Source organism: Lonchura striata, chromosome 10 (genome assembly GCF_050655825.1).
Source record: "Lonchura striata isolate lonStrDom1 chromosome 10, ASM5065582v1, whole genome shotgun sequence".
Lineage (NCBI taxonomy): Eukaryota > Metazoa > Chordata > Aves > Passeriformes > Estrildidae > Lonchura > Lonchura striata.
Window position 1 is genome coordinate 7,610,816 of NC_140712.1, and position 12,982 is coordinate 7,623,797.

A 12,982-nucleotide genomic window follows, 5' to 3' on the forward strand; every position below is an offset into this window, starting at 1 on the left:
AATTGCCCATCATACCACCAAGGTTACATATCCACCCACAAGCCAGTGGTCATCACAGCCTGTGAAATCAGCTTGTCAAATGACTCTGAAGAAACATTTTAAGGACTATCAGTTTATTAATGTATAAAAATCCTGCAAAAATTTTAACAGTGAAGAGTTACCATTTTTTTAAGCTGCAATGGGGGCATTTTTAGCGACATGCTCAAAAAACCTGCAGAGCTCCCTTGATGCTGTGGCTAAGTGATATTGTTAACAAGGCTTATTAGTGAATTTCTGAGAGGACGTTGATCAGTGTTGTGGCTATGATGAACAATGGACAGAAGCTTGAGAAGACTGACTTGCAAGAAGGATATCCCAGATCTGCATGGAGAGAGTAGATTGACATTAGTCACTCTAGTGACACCTTCAACTGCAATTATTTTAGGACTAAAAACCAATTTCCTCAGAGCAGTCTGACTGCAGCATCCGTGCAGAACCACCTTCCAGTGAGATTCAGGTAAAAATCCTGCAGAAACTTCTTTTCTGTCCCCTCCTTCGTGGAGTTCAGAGCTCAACAAGTCAAGAGTATCCTTGTTCTCCACCCCAGGGAGGAGTTTGTCCTGCTCTCAACTCTTTCCACGCCAGCTCAGTAAATCCTTGTCCCCCCGACCAAAGTGAAATCACCCACGTCCCACCTCCAGCCAGACTTGGCATCCCTCACCAATGTCCCACCAACTGAAGCCATGGCGCTGTGTGAGCACAGCACATTGCAGACCCTGCCCTGGGGCCAGGCTCACACCCCCACTGCCCAAAGGTGTGTGACAAACCAGAGGAGTGACTGTATACAACCTTCTCTTGCTCTGCAGGAACTGGGGCATTTCATATAAGGGTCCTGTCAAGGCTTGTCCCAAGAACAGTTAATCATTATCCAGCCTCTAAGAGGGCACAGACCTACGCTGTTTCAACCAGGGTTACATCAAGCTGAGCCACATACTCAGTTTCTTTTCCCGATCAAGTGTTAAACTAGAATTTCCCCATTGCTACATCCAGATCAGTTACACACAGATAGTTTGAAGAACTTGGAGCCCTCAGATTGAGACACCGGTGAACAAATCCAGAAGTGTTTCTGGTTTGTGCCTCATGAATCCCACAGAGCGTTGTCCTGCCACAGGATTAACCAGCCTGCCACTCACCCTGAGGCACAGGAATCTCGGGTACAGTGACTTCCTGCTCCTCCCCTGACAGGAAACAGCACTTCAGGGCCTGAGGAAGCTCTAGGGGACCTGCCACAACTCTTTGTGGTATCTAGATGACGCAGCAACGACATGCAGAGAATATTTTCTCAAAAGTTCTCCTTTTTTGGAGCAAAGAACTCTTGTAGGCACGGTATGGCCAAAACCAGACCAAAATAGTCAGAGTGTGGGAAGAGGGTTTTTTTGTGTCCCAAATATGATCTACCTTTTGGGTGTGGTTCCTTCTGTTCCTCAGCTTTTCAAACCCCCCTCCCTACAGAAATGGGCCTGTGTTTCCCTTACCAGCATGGCACACAGCATGGGAATAACTCACCGTGGATTACCCCAGACGCAGCTCAGAAGTCTGGTTCTGCAGGAAAGAAGCACAGAGTGTTAGACTTGGGGGCTAATGGCACCCCCTCTTCTCTGTCCCCACAAGGTTCCCCCCGGAAACAGCCCCAGTGTGGTAACCAGAGTTGCCTTCAGCTGTACCTGAGGCAAGGTCAACACCATCAGCCCTGACCGCTGCGCCCTTCTTTATATTTACACAATATAAAGCAAAAATTCACTGCACGACCCGTCACTTTCTAGTTAAGTTCACCAAGGCAGAGATGAGTGACACGGCATCACCAAATCCCCATGGATTAACAGCGTGTCCTCCCTGAATCCTTCACAGGTACGCGTAACAGCCTTTTCAGCTAAAACCAAATCAGCTTTCTATCTCTAACCTTCACACCCCACTCCGTTACAACACCCTGCTTCCCAGGAACAGGAACTGAGACAGCATGGATATAAAACAAGGCGCTACAGCATGCAGGAGAGAACAACATACCCCATAGGTAATTGCGTGACTTCGGCATGGTGGAGTGCGCCACCTCGCAAGAGAAGGTGTCCCCCTTCGTGGGGGTGAAGGGCACATAGACCAGGCGCTGGAACTGCCACTTCTCGTTGAAGGACAAGTCCCCGTACTTGACGCCGGGAATGGGCTCCCCGTTCTTCAGGAGTTTGATGTCAATCTTGGGCGGGTGAAAGCCGGTGACAAAGCAGTGGAGGATGTTCTCCTTTCCCTCCTCGGCGCGTGAACGGGCGTAAACTTCCACCTTCGGCGACTCTGAAGAGAGGGGCGAGGGCGAGTGAGAAGCGGGACTGCCGTGGGCATCGCCTCCATGCCAACACTCGCCCACCCACCCGCAACAGTAACCCGGAGCCGCCGGGACCCCGCAGCCCCCCACCCCCGTCAGGACCCTTCGCGCCGCCCCAGGCACTCACCAGCGGCCGCCCCCAGGCCGAGCAGCGCCAGCAGCGCAAGCACGCCGAGCGCCAGGGCACTCCGCGCCATCGCCGCTCCTCGCTGCCCCGCCGTTTCCCGACTGCCCCATCCCCACCCGGTCTCCGCCTTTTATAGCCTTCGGAATCCAGGCCAATCGTGGCGCGGAGCGGCCTCTACGTTATCAGTTTCCAGGCAGAACGGGACCTGCGGGGTTGTGCGAGCCAGCATGGAAGCGCTTTCGCTTTCAGTTCCGCTCTGGATGTGGGGAGAGACCCGGGCAGAGACCCCGGGGCGTCGGGCAACAGCGGCTGGACGTGAGCTCGGGTGGGCAATGGCACCTGGTCTGGACCAGTCCCGGTATGGCCACGGGCCCAGGGCAGCGCCCGACCCCTGTGCTGGGCACTGCTGACCCCAAATCCTGGGGTCAGTTCTGCGCCTTTCACAAGAAGGACGTTGAGGGGCTGGAGCGTGTCCAGGGAAGGGAACAGGGCTGGGGAAGGGGCTGGAGCACCAAGAGCAGCTGAGGGATCTGGGGGGGCTCAGCCTGGAGAAAAGGAAGCTCGGGGGGACCTTCTTTCTCTACAATTCCCTGACAGAAGGAGACAGCCAGGTGGGGTTGTGCTCTGTTCCCAGGGAACAAAAGTGAGGACAAGAGGAAACAGCTTCAAGTAGCACCAGGAAAGGTTTAGATAGGATATGTGAGAAAAGTTATTCTCTGAAAGGGCTGTACAGCCTTGCCACAGGCTGCCAGGGCAGTGGTGGAGTCCTCATCCCTAGAGGGATTTAAAAGTCCTGTGGATGTGGCACTTGGGGACATGGGTTAGTGGTGGCCTTGGCAGTGCTGGAGGAATGATTTGACTTGATGGTCACAGACAGCTTTACCAACTTAAAAGGGGGTAAAAGTCACCTCTTGCAGAAGATTCTGCATCCAGGGCCGGTATTACACCAACAGCCTATGGGGGAGCAAGCCATCCACCTGCCTTTTTTAACCTCTTTCAAAACCTGTGTGGAATGTCTCATTCCAGCAGCTGCAGGGTGAGAAACTGACTGTTGTTTAAGCACAGCAGAGACTCCCTGACATAAAACATGAGAATTCTAACACCAAAGAAACAGGTTTTCTGCTGCCTCCTCCAGAAGAACTCTGAGCACCAAAGCCCATTGAGGCTAGGAATGCCATTGAGTGTCCCAGTAGTGCTGCTTGGAAGGAAAATAAAGGGAAAAGAAAAGAAAGTCACTGCTAATAGAGAGAAAACAGCAGCATGGTATAAGTACCAAAACACTAAGTTCCTTTAGGACCTGCTTTTTTAATGCACCTCTTAATGCAATTCATTAAAACACAAATTAAATTAACAAAGCATGTATGGAGAACACTCCAAAGGCAGCAGATAAATCAGGAGAGGCCAAGCGAGGGAAAGTCTTGAAAACACTTGTTATCAGTTCCCATTGGCCCAGCTCCAGCTGGGTTTGCTGGCTTACTCAGTGAGAAGTGCCAGCCACACAGCTGAAAACACTCCATGTTTTTCTCAGTGTGGGATAAACAGATGCAGCTGTGGCCAGAGACTTATCAGGGATCTCAGGGCTCTGGCAGAAATAATCTCTGAGTGCTCCATGGGTGGCAGAGTTGTTATTAGGTCACCACAGCAGGAGTCACCACCCCAGTGTCCCATAGGTGAATCTGGCTCTGCCCAATCCCCTCATCTCAGGGAGAGGATGGCAGGACATGGGTCTTTTCCATGGGCCCTTTGGGATGTGAATCCCTGGCAATGACTCTGCTGTAACCCACACTACCTGTCAGAATTTCCCAGTAAAGAGAAGCACAACTCTTCCACATGACATTTATTAAAAGCCACAGTGATTTGGTTAGAGTAGCCAAATCTTCCACTTCTGGGACACTTCCGCTTTTGTTAGCAGAATATTGGAAGAATTATTTGGGACCAGGTGATATGACCACGGTGCTCCTAGTATTCAGGGGGGTAATTTAGGGGGATAAGGGCAACCCACTATGCTTTGTGGGATGCAGAAGTTTATAGTGTTAGTGTTGACATCTGTGCTCGGTGTTACCTTCTAGAAATTCAATCCTGACAGACCACATCCCACCAGTTTTCCATAACTCCTGAGAAGGATATCAGCTCTGAGAACAGCAGTCAAGGAGCGATGGCAGCAGCGGGGAAAGCCGGGCAGGGGTGCTCTGTGCTCCGAGAGCCGCAGCTGCGGTCACGGCCACTGCCCCTCTCCATCCTCACCGCGCCCCCAGCCCCAGGGGCTGCTCGTGCGGGGCACGGCCGCGCCAGTGCGCAGGCGCAGGACGCTGCTGGGAGCCGCCATGCTGTACGGCAGGCGCATGCCGGGGCGGCGGGGGCGGCCCATAAAGGGGGCGGCGGGGCCGAGGGTCCCGTAGAGGGACCCGGGACGGACGGAGGGTGGGTGAGCGGGAGGAGGCGGCGCCGCGGGATGGCGGAGGGCGGCGAGCGCGTTGTGAGTGCCTGCCCTGCTCCGCTCCCCTCTGCCCGCCGCCGCCTCACGGCGTCCCGCTCCCTCTGCGGTGCTCGTTCTCCGGGGCTGGCGCTCCCCGGCGCGGTCGGTCTCGGAGCAGACTCTGCCCTGGAGGTGCTGGTGGGATGCTCTTCCCAGCCTTGCGCTCGCGAGCCGCCCGTGCCCTCGTAGCGGGTTCACTCTGAAGCCTAAAGGTGTCTCAGCCCAGCCGCACTGGTGCCGTTCCGTGCCGGCGTTCGCAGGTGCCGGCAGCGTCCGTGGGCTGAGCTGCGGGTCCTGTCCTCGCTGGCAGTGCCCCTGGCTCCTGCTTTTCCCTTTTCTAGCTGAGAGCCCTGTGGGTTGCCTGGCACCACCAGTAGAGTGAGAGGGAGGTTGGGTGCCCCCCCCCCCCACTTTGGGAACATGTTAGGGTTATCTCTCCCTTAGCAAGGAACCCGCTGCTTCCAAATCCAGATTATCGAGGATTTTCTGCTGGTGGAGGATGCACTTCTGCTGGAAGAGATGGCTGAGGAGGATGAGGAGCTCGACCTGTACAACGAGATGACTTTTGGGTTAGGTAAGACCTCAGGGGAGTCCTGGTGTTGGAGAGACCTGCCAGCACTTGGGGGGAGCAGACACCCTGGTGGACGCTGCCTAGGCATTCACCCACCCTGCTGTGCACTGCTTCCCCCCTCTAAGACCGAGACTCCACAGAGGAGGATGTCCCAAAACTCCTGGTGGTACCGGAGATAAGCCCTGAGGCGGCCAAAGCGCTGGTAGAGGCAACTGGAAGAGCAGCTGAGGAGTTGGCCGAGGAGGAAGGTGGGATGGAGCCAGAGATGGAGCAAGTTAACTCTCAGTTGGAGGAAGAGGTAGAGGAGCTGGGGACTGTGGAACAGGAGGATGATCAAGAGTGCTCTAAGGAGCCCAGTGAACTGGGAGACCCAGCAGTGATGAGAGCTGTGCGGAGCAAACCCACACTGGAGGTGATGTGTGAGGGGATGGGCGGTCCTGCTGCTCTCCCATCCATCCCCACACCTTTGGGTCCTGCCCCACAGAGGGCACCGGGGCAGGGAGGCAGACCTTTAACTCCCCCTTCCTTGCAGAGCCAGGACTCAGCAGTGCTGGACAGCGGGATTGGGACTTGCTGGGAAGAGTTTGGCAAGGAGGACATGGTAAAAATGTCCCCATCCATCTGGTGATGAGGCAGAGTGGCTCCTGTGGTGTCCCCTGCTCTCTCCTCCTGTTCACTTGCCTCATGCCAACATCTCCCTGTTTTGCAGCTGGCAATGGATCCCACAGCATGGGGCTCCTGCCCTGGCAGTGTCCCACGCCACCTCATGCTGGAGGTGGGTACCTCCAGCCAGCCCTTCAGGGAGTGGCTAAGGGCTCCCCATTACTCTGGAACAAGGGTTACACAAGGAATTTGGGACACCTGGGCATCTCCAAATGGCTCTGGGTGTGCCCAGATGTGTCTTTGGTGCCAAGGCTGTGAGTGCCCACTCAAAGCAGAGCCTGGGTTTGAAGGCAAAGTTGTTGAGTTTGGGGGAGCCCCATGCTGGGTATTCCCATAGGTCTCCAGCTGCTCCACACTACCAGTGTGGGAGCCCAGCTGGTGTTGGTTGAGCTGTGACCAAAGGTTTTAGTGAGCTGCCTATTGCTGAGGGAGCTAAACTTTTCCCAGCTGTGCCTTGTTCCCACCTGCTGCTGACTCCTCCCCACAGGATAAAGCCATTCTTCAGGTCCTGGAGAGACCTCCACCATCTGCCAGCATGGCTCTTGACTTCCTTGGTTCTCCTGTGCAGAGGGGCTATGGGGGCTCTTCCCGGCTCAAGTGCCCTGACTTAAGACTGATGTCCCCCAAGCCTTTCTCCCAGTGCTTTTTCCAGCAGGTAACAGGTTTGGGGCTACTCTTGCATCCCTTCTTTCTCTGCCTCCCTTCCCTGGAGGTGCAGGCTTGTCTGAGTGACACCTCCTGTGTCTTGCTCTGCACCAGGCACCCCTGATATCTCCTCGCTCCCCGTGCTCTCCTCAACCCTTCCCACCAGCTTGCAGGACCCCTCCGGTCTTCACTCCCAACCAGGTAATGTGGTGGGCTTTGAGCCACTGCCATGGCCCCACTCAGGTGGCCGTGGAGTGGCAGTGTCTGCGGGTAGCACCTTGCCAGAGGAATAGGAGCCAGAAGCCAGCACAGAGCTGGCTGACCCCTCTGGGATGTTCAGAGGGGAAGGCTCAGACCCTTGATCTCCTCTCTCCCTCTCAGACAGCAGGGTACGTGCCTCCGACCCCTTTCCAGCCTGGGTCCCCCACCATGGGCAGCCCACCGCGGCCCCATGGCATGCACCTCAGGCCCATGTCCTCTTCTTTGGACCCTGCTGTCTTCTTCAGCCCCTCAGCCACGGGCCAGCTGAACTTCAGGTAGCCGGAGTGGGATGTTGGGGTGGGACTGGAGGGGCCCTACAAAGCAGTTGGGGGTCACCTCACTCTGGACGTGTCCCAAAACTCCCCTTGACCCCTGTCTGGTGTCTCCTGCAGCACACCCGGCCACATGACCCAGCTTCACCCGCAGCACCAACGCATCCTGATGCAGCGGCAGGGCAGGCAGGTGCAGAGGTATGGGGGTCTTTTGGGTGCAGGGCAGGGGGGCTCTGGGTGGTCACAGTGGGCTGAGGTCTTCTCCTGTGCCAGTGTCTCTCCCAAGAAGCTGTGGTCTCGTAAAGTGGACCCGTATGCTGGGCTGATGACTTCCAAGGAGAAGGACTGGGTCATCAAGGTGGAGATGATGCAGCTGCAGAGTGAGAATATTGATGATGACTACTACTACCAGGTGAGCTCCTGCTGGCAGCACCTGCAGCTTGTTCCCCTCAGGGTGGGGCTTTGGGAGCTGGAGAAACCCTTCAGGACTGGTGGAGGGAACTCCTGGCTTTTTCTGTTGTTACAGACCTACTACCACCGGCTGGAGCGCAAACAGGCAGAGGAGGAGCTGCTGGGCAGGCGCAACAAGCCCCCCAAGCTGGTCACACCGTTCATCCAAAAAGTGGAGACCTATGACTCTGGTGAAGGGCTGGGGCAGGTACTGGGGGGGGCTGGGCAAGGAGTTCTGGGATGTGGTGTCACCGTGTTCCTGCTCTCCCGCAGTGGTGCGCATCGCTGGGTCGCTGGGCCAGGTCACGGTGTCCACCTGCTACAGCCCTCGCCGGGCCATTGATGCCGTGCACCACGCCCTCGTAGAGGAGGAGGTAGGTGAAGGGAGGCTGGGCTGGTTGGGACCCTGAATTGCCAGAAGTGCTGCTTTAGGATCTGCCCTGAGCAGTAGGATGGGGCACACAGTTGGAGGAGGTACCATCTCAGCAGTGGCAGTTTGTGCCCGGCCAAGGGGTGAGACTAGCCTCTGGCTGTGGTTTCCATGTGGGACTGCTCTGTATCCCTCTGATCCCCAGGGAGCAGCTGGCCCAGTGCTGGTGGCAGCATCTGGGGATGGCTGTAACTTTCTGCCTTCTTTTCTACCCTCCCATAGGCTGCAGGGACCCACCGGCTGCGGGCGCTGCACAGGATTGAGAAGGTGAGTGAGTGGGGATTTGGGGAAGGGCAGGATGGTCCAGGTTTTCTGTTTTCATCCAGGGATTTCTCTAAGGGGATGTCTACCCTAGGCAGGATCCTGGATAGCCAGTTGGTAGAAGGTGTCCAAGCTTCCTCTTTACCCTGTGTCATTTCTCCAGCTCTTCCTGCAGCTGCTGGAAGTAGAGGAGGTGCAACAGAAAATGTCCCTGGGGGAGCAACAGTCCCAGAGACAGGAGCAGAAGAGCCAAAAAGTGGAGAATATCTACCAAGCCTTGAAAATCAGGGCTTGCAGCAGTGAAGAGTGAGTCTGTGCCATGGGAAAAGGAGCAGGCAGCATGTCCTGGTCCTTGTGGATCTGAGATGGTCACTGATGAGCAGGTCTGGGTCACAGGAGGATTGAGTCCTTCCTTCCATGTATCACTGCAGCCTGTGCTGACCCTGTCTATGAATCTTGTCCTCTAGTGGAGCTGATGCTGGTCCTTTTGGATGGACAGAGATGCTCCCAGGTCCCTTGAGATTTGTGCCAATGGAGCCTTTGTTCCCAGGGAGGCAGAAGATGAATTCCTGCAAGTGCTGTGTGTGCGGAAGGGCAAGAAGCTTCTGGCCCGGCTGCTGCCCCACCTCATTGGAGAGCAAAGGGAGAAGATCCTGCTGACAATCACCTACCACCTGTCCTTCCTCATGAAGAAGGACACACTGGATGAGGCAAGCACCTCCAGCCAGGGCAGGGATGACCTAGGCTGTCTCTTTCCTCCTCTATTCTTGCTGGGGGTGGCAGCCTAGGCAATGAGGGGGACCTGTCTTGTGAGGTTAGCATGAGACAGGAGCCTCTTCCTATCAATGGGGAGGAGAAGGCCTCCAGGAGTCAGCCACCAGCAGTCCTGGTGGCAGTGACCCACCCCTCCAAGTGCTGGGATGGGAATTTGTCTGTAACAGGTCAGAGGATCTCAGATTCTTGCTCTCCCCTCTGCCCTGCCCAGTCTCTCTCCCTGCTCTACAGCCCGTTGAATGAGGTGGTGGGTGAGATGACCTTCAGCAAACTCATCGAGGTCCTGCAGGAGCTCACCCGGCCTCTACCCGAGTCTTCAGAGCTCCCCCTCACCATGGCCTTGAAGAACCAGGTATGTGGCCCTGAGCCTCATTGTGTCCCTGGGGTGCCACTGCTGCTGGCTGTGACACTCCTGGTGCTTTCCTGCAGTTTGGCATCTCCTTGCTCTATTCCCTGCTGAGCCATGGAGAGAGGCTGCTGTCCTCACATGTGCCACTGAAGCCGTGCAGAGGGGACTTCGAGGCATGGTGAGGGGCTGAGTGAGCTGGGGGGGGAGGGTTTATCACTGCTCCGTGGGGTGCTCACCCCTGTGCTGGTGCCCCCAGGACGGACACGGTGTACCTGATGTCCCAGGAGCTGTCACGCCTGCCTACGGCCTCTCTGGCAGAGCCTCTCTTCTTGCCCAGCAACCTCGTCTTGCTCTTCTGCCGCTACCTGGACAAGCAGACTGTTTACCACCTGGCAACCAAGATGGCTGAGTGAGTACTGCCTGGTATGGCTCTCCTGGGGATCCCCAGGAGAACAGGAGCAGGGAGCACTGGGGGCTCTCTGCTTCCATCCCCCCTTGGAATTATCTCCAGATACCTACTGGGCTGAGCTGAGCCTGGTGCCTTTGCTTCTGCTTCTTTGGGACAGATCAGCACCCTGATAGTCCAACCTCATCCTTTCCCTGCAGGTGCTCCCCGCTGCCCACGGAGGCTGACATGCTCTGCTGAGCCCTGGGAGCTGGGGATGGGGTCTGGAGCCAGTGGTGCTGGGAACAGGCAGGGCCCAATGCCGTGGCTTTGGAAGTGAACACTTACCCTGGTGCAGGGCACTCTGGGTGACACGGGCAGGGGCAGGGCTGGCACCAAAGGGCTGATGCCACCCTGTCCTGATGCCTAGGAGCACGGGGGTGGGTGAGTGTAACTTATTTTGGCCTCCCCCCTGCAGTGGTGGGTGCTGGGTCATGGCAGGGGCTGAGGCAGGGCAGAGGGGCGCTGGGAGCACCTGGGGGTGGGTTTTGTCTATGTACATTCTGTACAGTGCTTGAAATTAAATAAAAAGGTGATTAATGAGCTCCTCTGGCTCTTGGGGCAGTTTATGTTGGATGCACTGTGGTCCCATTGGCTTTGCTGGGCAGGGGGACCCCTGGTCTGGGACAGGGATCTGGCAAAAGGCAAGAAGGGGGGAGGGATGCTCAGAGGAGAATGGAGTGCTTGGAGAGGAGATCAGAGGCCCCACACACCTGAGCACATAGGGAGGGGAATGGGCTGGGAAAGAAGGCATTATGATGGGGAAGATAAGTCAGAGCTTGTCCTGATAGGGAAGTAAAGGTTGGTGCACACATGGGGAGGGATATGGTGGGGAGGTCTCAAACATATGTGGGTGGGTAATAGAGCACCTCTTGTCTCTGATGAGCTCCCAAAGGCTATTTAGCCTGAAGTGTTCCAGTCATGGTCACATTGAAGTGCCCTGAGGCATCTTTCTAAGCAATTCTGACTATCCCAAGCTGATCCCCACTTTTGTATCTGAGGCTGTGTGTGCAGTGTCCACTCCCACTGTGGGAATCTTGGTAACTCCTGCCTGGTTTTATGGTGGGGTTTTGCCTAATCCTATGGGACAGCTGGGACTGGGCTACCTCCACCCACCCAGAGGTCTAAACTTGACACCCAGAGTCTGGTGTGTATTCAAAAGAGGTTTGCAGCTAAAGTCTCATCCTCAGACTGTCCAAGCTCCAACCCCAAGTGGATAAAACTATTCCTTTAAAAGGGAAGCCTTCAGGGGCCAAAGGGAGAATTTACAGAGAATAATAAGGCTGTGGGGGCTTGGGTGGGATTTATTTCCACTGCTCATCAATGTAGCTCAGCTTCTCCTCCTTCAGAGAGTGCAAAGTCCAGCTGGGAGGATCTCCCACTCCTTCTGGCAGCTGCATCTCCTCCTGCTCATCTTAGAGGATATATATGCTCCTCATGCTTTATCCTTAGGGAGTTTTCTGGGACAGCCATCCTCTTCAAAAGAGTGACACTGGCAGATTATCCAAGGGGTGAGCCCCTTGTTCCAACCTTACTGAGGCAATTAGATTAGAGAGGATTCCAGTGTGGGGTTTCACCTAGTGAAAGAATAGCTCTTGCTGTTGCAAATCCCAGACAGAATTTCAGGCAGGAGGGAATTAGCAGCTGCTCATTGATAGCAGGAGCTGGGGAGGACACTGGCAAGTCCTTCAGATAAAGATAAGCTGTGCTCTGTTTTCTGTTTGCTCCTTACCCAAGTGCCAGTGTGGATGAAGGATGAAAGTGTGACCTGGCTGCAAATATGTGCTAGACCAAGTTCTTTAGCATGGAAGGTTGGAGATCTCTGCTGGGTTTTGCTGCTCCATTACAGGACACAGCTGAGGGAAAAGAAAGAAAACACATCTGATTTTTACCCTCCCATAGCCAAGTGGCTCAGAGCACCCAGTGCTTCCCACCTGGAGAAACAGACCCTCTGCATGGAATGAATCCAGCTCAGGGCTGTCTTGCAGGTCAGGGAGCCCCAGATCACTCACCTGCATCTGGATGTTCTCCTTTAATCCAGAGCTGATGGCAGTCTAGGGTGTTTCATCTGTCCTGCCCAGCTCCTCCTGGTGCTCTCCTGAGAGGATTGTTGGCCCCACAGGATAGTGGTGACCCATGACCATGGGCTGTCACTGTCTTGGGGGAGAAGGGACATGTATGGGGCTTGTTATAAACGAGCACAATAGGCTGTCATCCTGGTATGTTTTGGGGTGTATGGAGGTCAGCTCAGCCAGGGCTGTCTTGGGTATTGTATGGGGTTAGTCCTGAAACATCTTCAAGGTGTGTGTCTCATCCTGGGATGTCTTGAGGGTGTGTATGGGGTTTATCTGGGGATGTCTTGTGGGAGTATGGGGTTAATCCTGGCATGTCTTGAGGTTATGTAGCTTATCCTGGGAGGTTTTGGCAGGTGTATGGCCTTCATCCTGGGGCATCTTCAGGGTATGGGGCTCATCCTGGGCTGTTCTGGGGGTGTATAGGGCTCATCCTGGTCTATCTCCAGGGTATGAAGCTTATCCTGGGATGTTTTTGGTGGTGTACAACTTGTTTTGAGGTGTTTTGAGGGGGGTGTATGGGTCTCATTCTGGGATGTCTTGGTGGGGTATAGGGCGCATTCTGGGCATTTTTAAGGTCTGAGGCTCATCTTGGAGAATCTTGGTGGGTGTGTGACACATCCTGGGATGGCTTAAGTGGTTTAGAGCTCATCCTAGGATGTCTTGGTGAGTATATGGGGTTCATCCTGTGACATTGTCAGGGTCTGGGACTTATCCTGGAACAGCTCAGGGGTGAATATGGCTCATCCTGGGATATCTTCAAGGTATTTGGCTCATCCCGCCACATGTCTGGAGTGGTACAGGGCTCATTCTGGGGTATCCTGGAGTTTGTA

The 12,982-nt window shown here is 55.2% G+C and overlaps 2 protein-coding genes across 15 annotated transcripts; one reads left to right on the top strand and one right to left on the bottom strand.

Moving 5' to 3' along the window:
• Nucleotides 1–92: 92 nt before the first annotated feature.
• On the bottom strand, nt 93–2,583 carry B2M (beta-2-microglobulin). 2 transcript variants are annotated; one of them, XM_021554133.4, is made up of 4 exons: nt 2,481–2,583; nt 2,044–2,322; nt 1,546–1,581; nt 93–360 (listed from the first exon to the last, which is right to left on the bottom strand). In XM_021554133.4, exons 1-3 carry the CDS (start codon nt 2,548–2,550, stop codon nt 1,568–1,570), a joined length of 363 nt encoding a protein of 120 aa, XP_021409808.1. In that variant the 5' UTR covers nt 2,551–2,583; the 3' UTR covers nt 93–360; nt 1,546–1,567. The 2 variants fall into 2 exon arrangements, with proteins under 2 accessions (XP_021409808.1, XP_021409809.1); XM_021554134.4 differs by having other exon boundaries at nt 1,546–1,575; nt 2,037–2,322.
• A 36-nt stretch (nt 2,584–2,619) lies between these two features.
• PATL2 (PAT1 homolog 2) lies at nt 2,620–10,622 on the top strand. Of its 13 annotated transcripts, none has more exons than XM_085588600.1 (19): nt 2,620–2,805; nt 5,428–5,530; nt 5,668–5,939; nt 6,060–6,128; nt 6,237–6,302; nt 6,678–6,845; nt 6,950–7,036; nt 7,217–7,371; nt 7,489–7,566; nt 7,642–7,780; nt 7,895–8,009; nt 8,092–8,192; nt 8,471–8,515; nt 8,673–8,815; nt 9,060–9,219; nt 9,495–9,635; nt 9,713–9,810; nt 9,917–10,041; nt 10,239–10,622. In XM_085588600.1, exons 2-19 carry the CDS (start codon nt 5,476–5,478, stop codon nt 10,355–10,357), a joined length of 2,136 nt encoding a protein of 711 aa, XP_085444726.1. In that variant the 5' UTR covers nt 2,620–2,805; nt 5,428–5,475; the 3' UTR covers nt 10,358–10,622. The 13 variants fall into 13 exon arrangements, with proteins under 13 accessions (XP_085444726.1, XP_085444724.1, XP_085444723.1 ...); XM_085588598.1 differs by having other exon boundaries at nt 2,621–2,838; XM_085588597.1 differs by having other exon boundaries at nt 2,623–2,805; nt 5,653–5,939.
• Nucleotides 10,623–12,982: the final 2,360 nt, after the last annotated feature.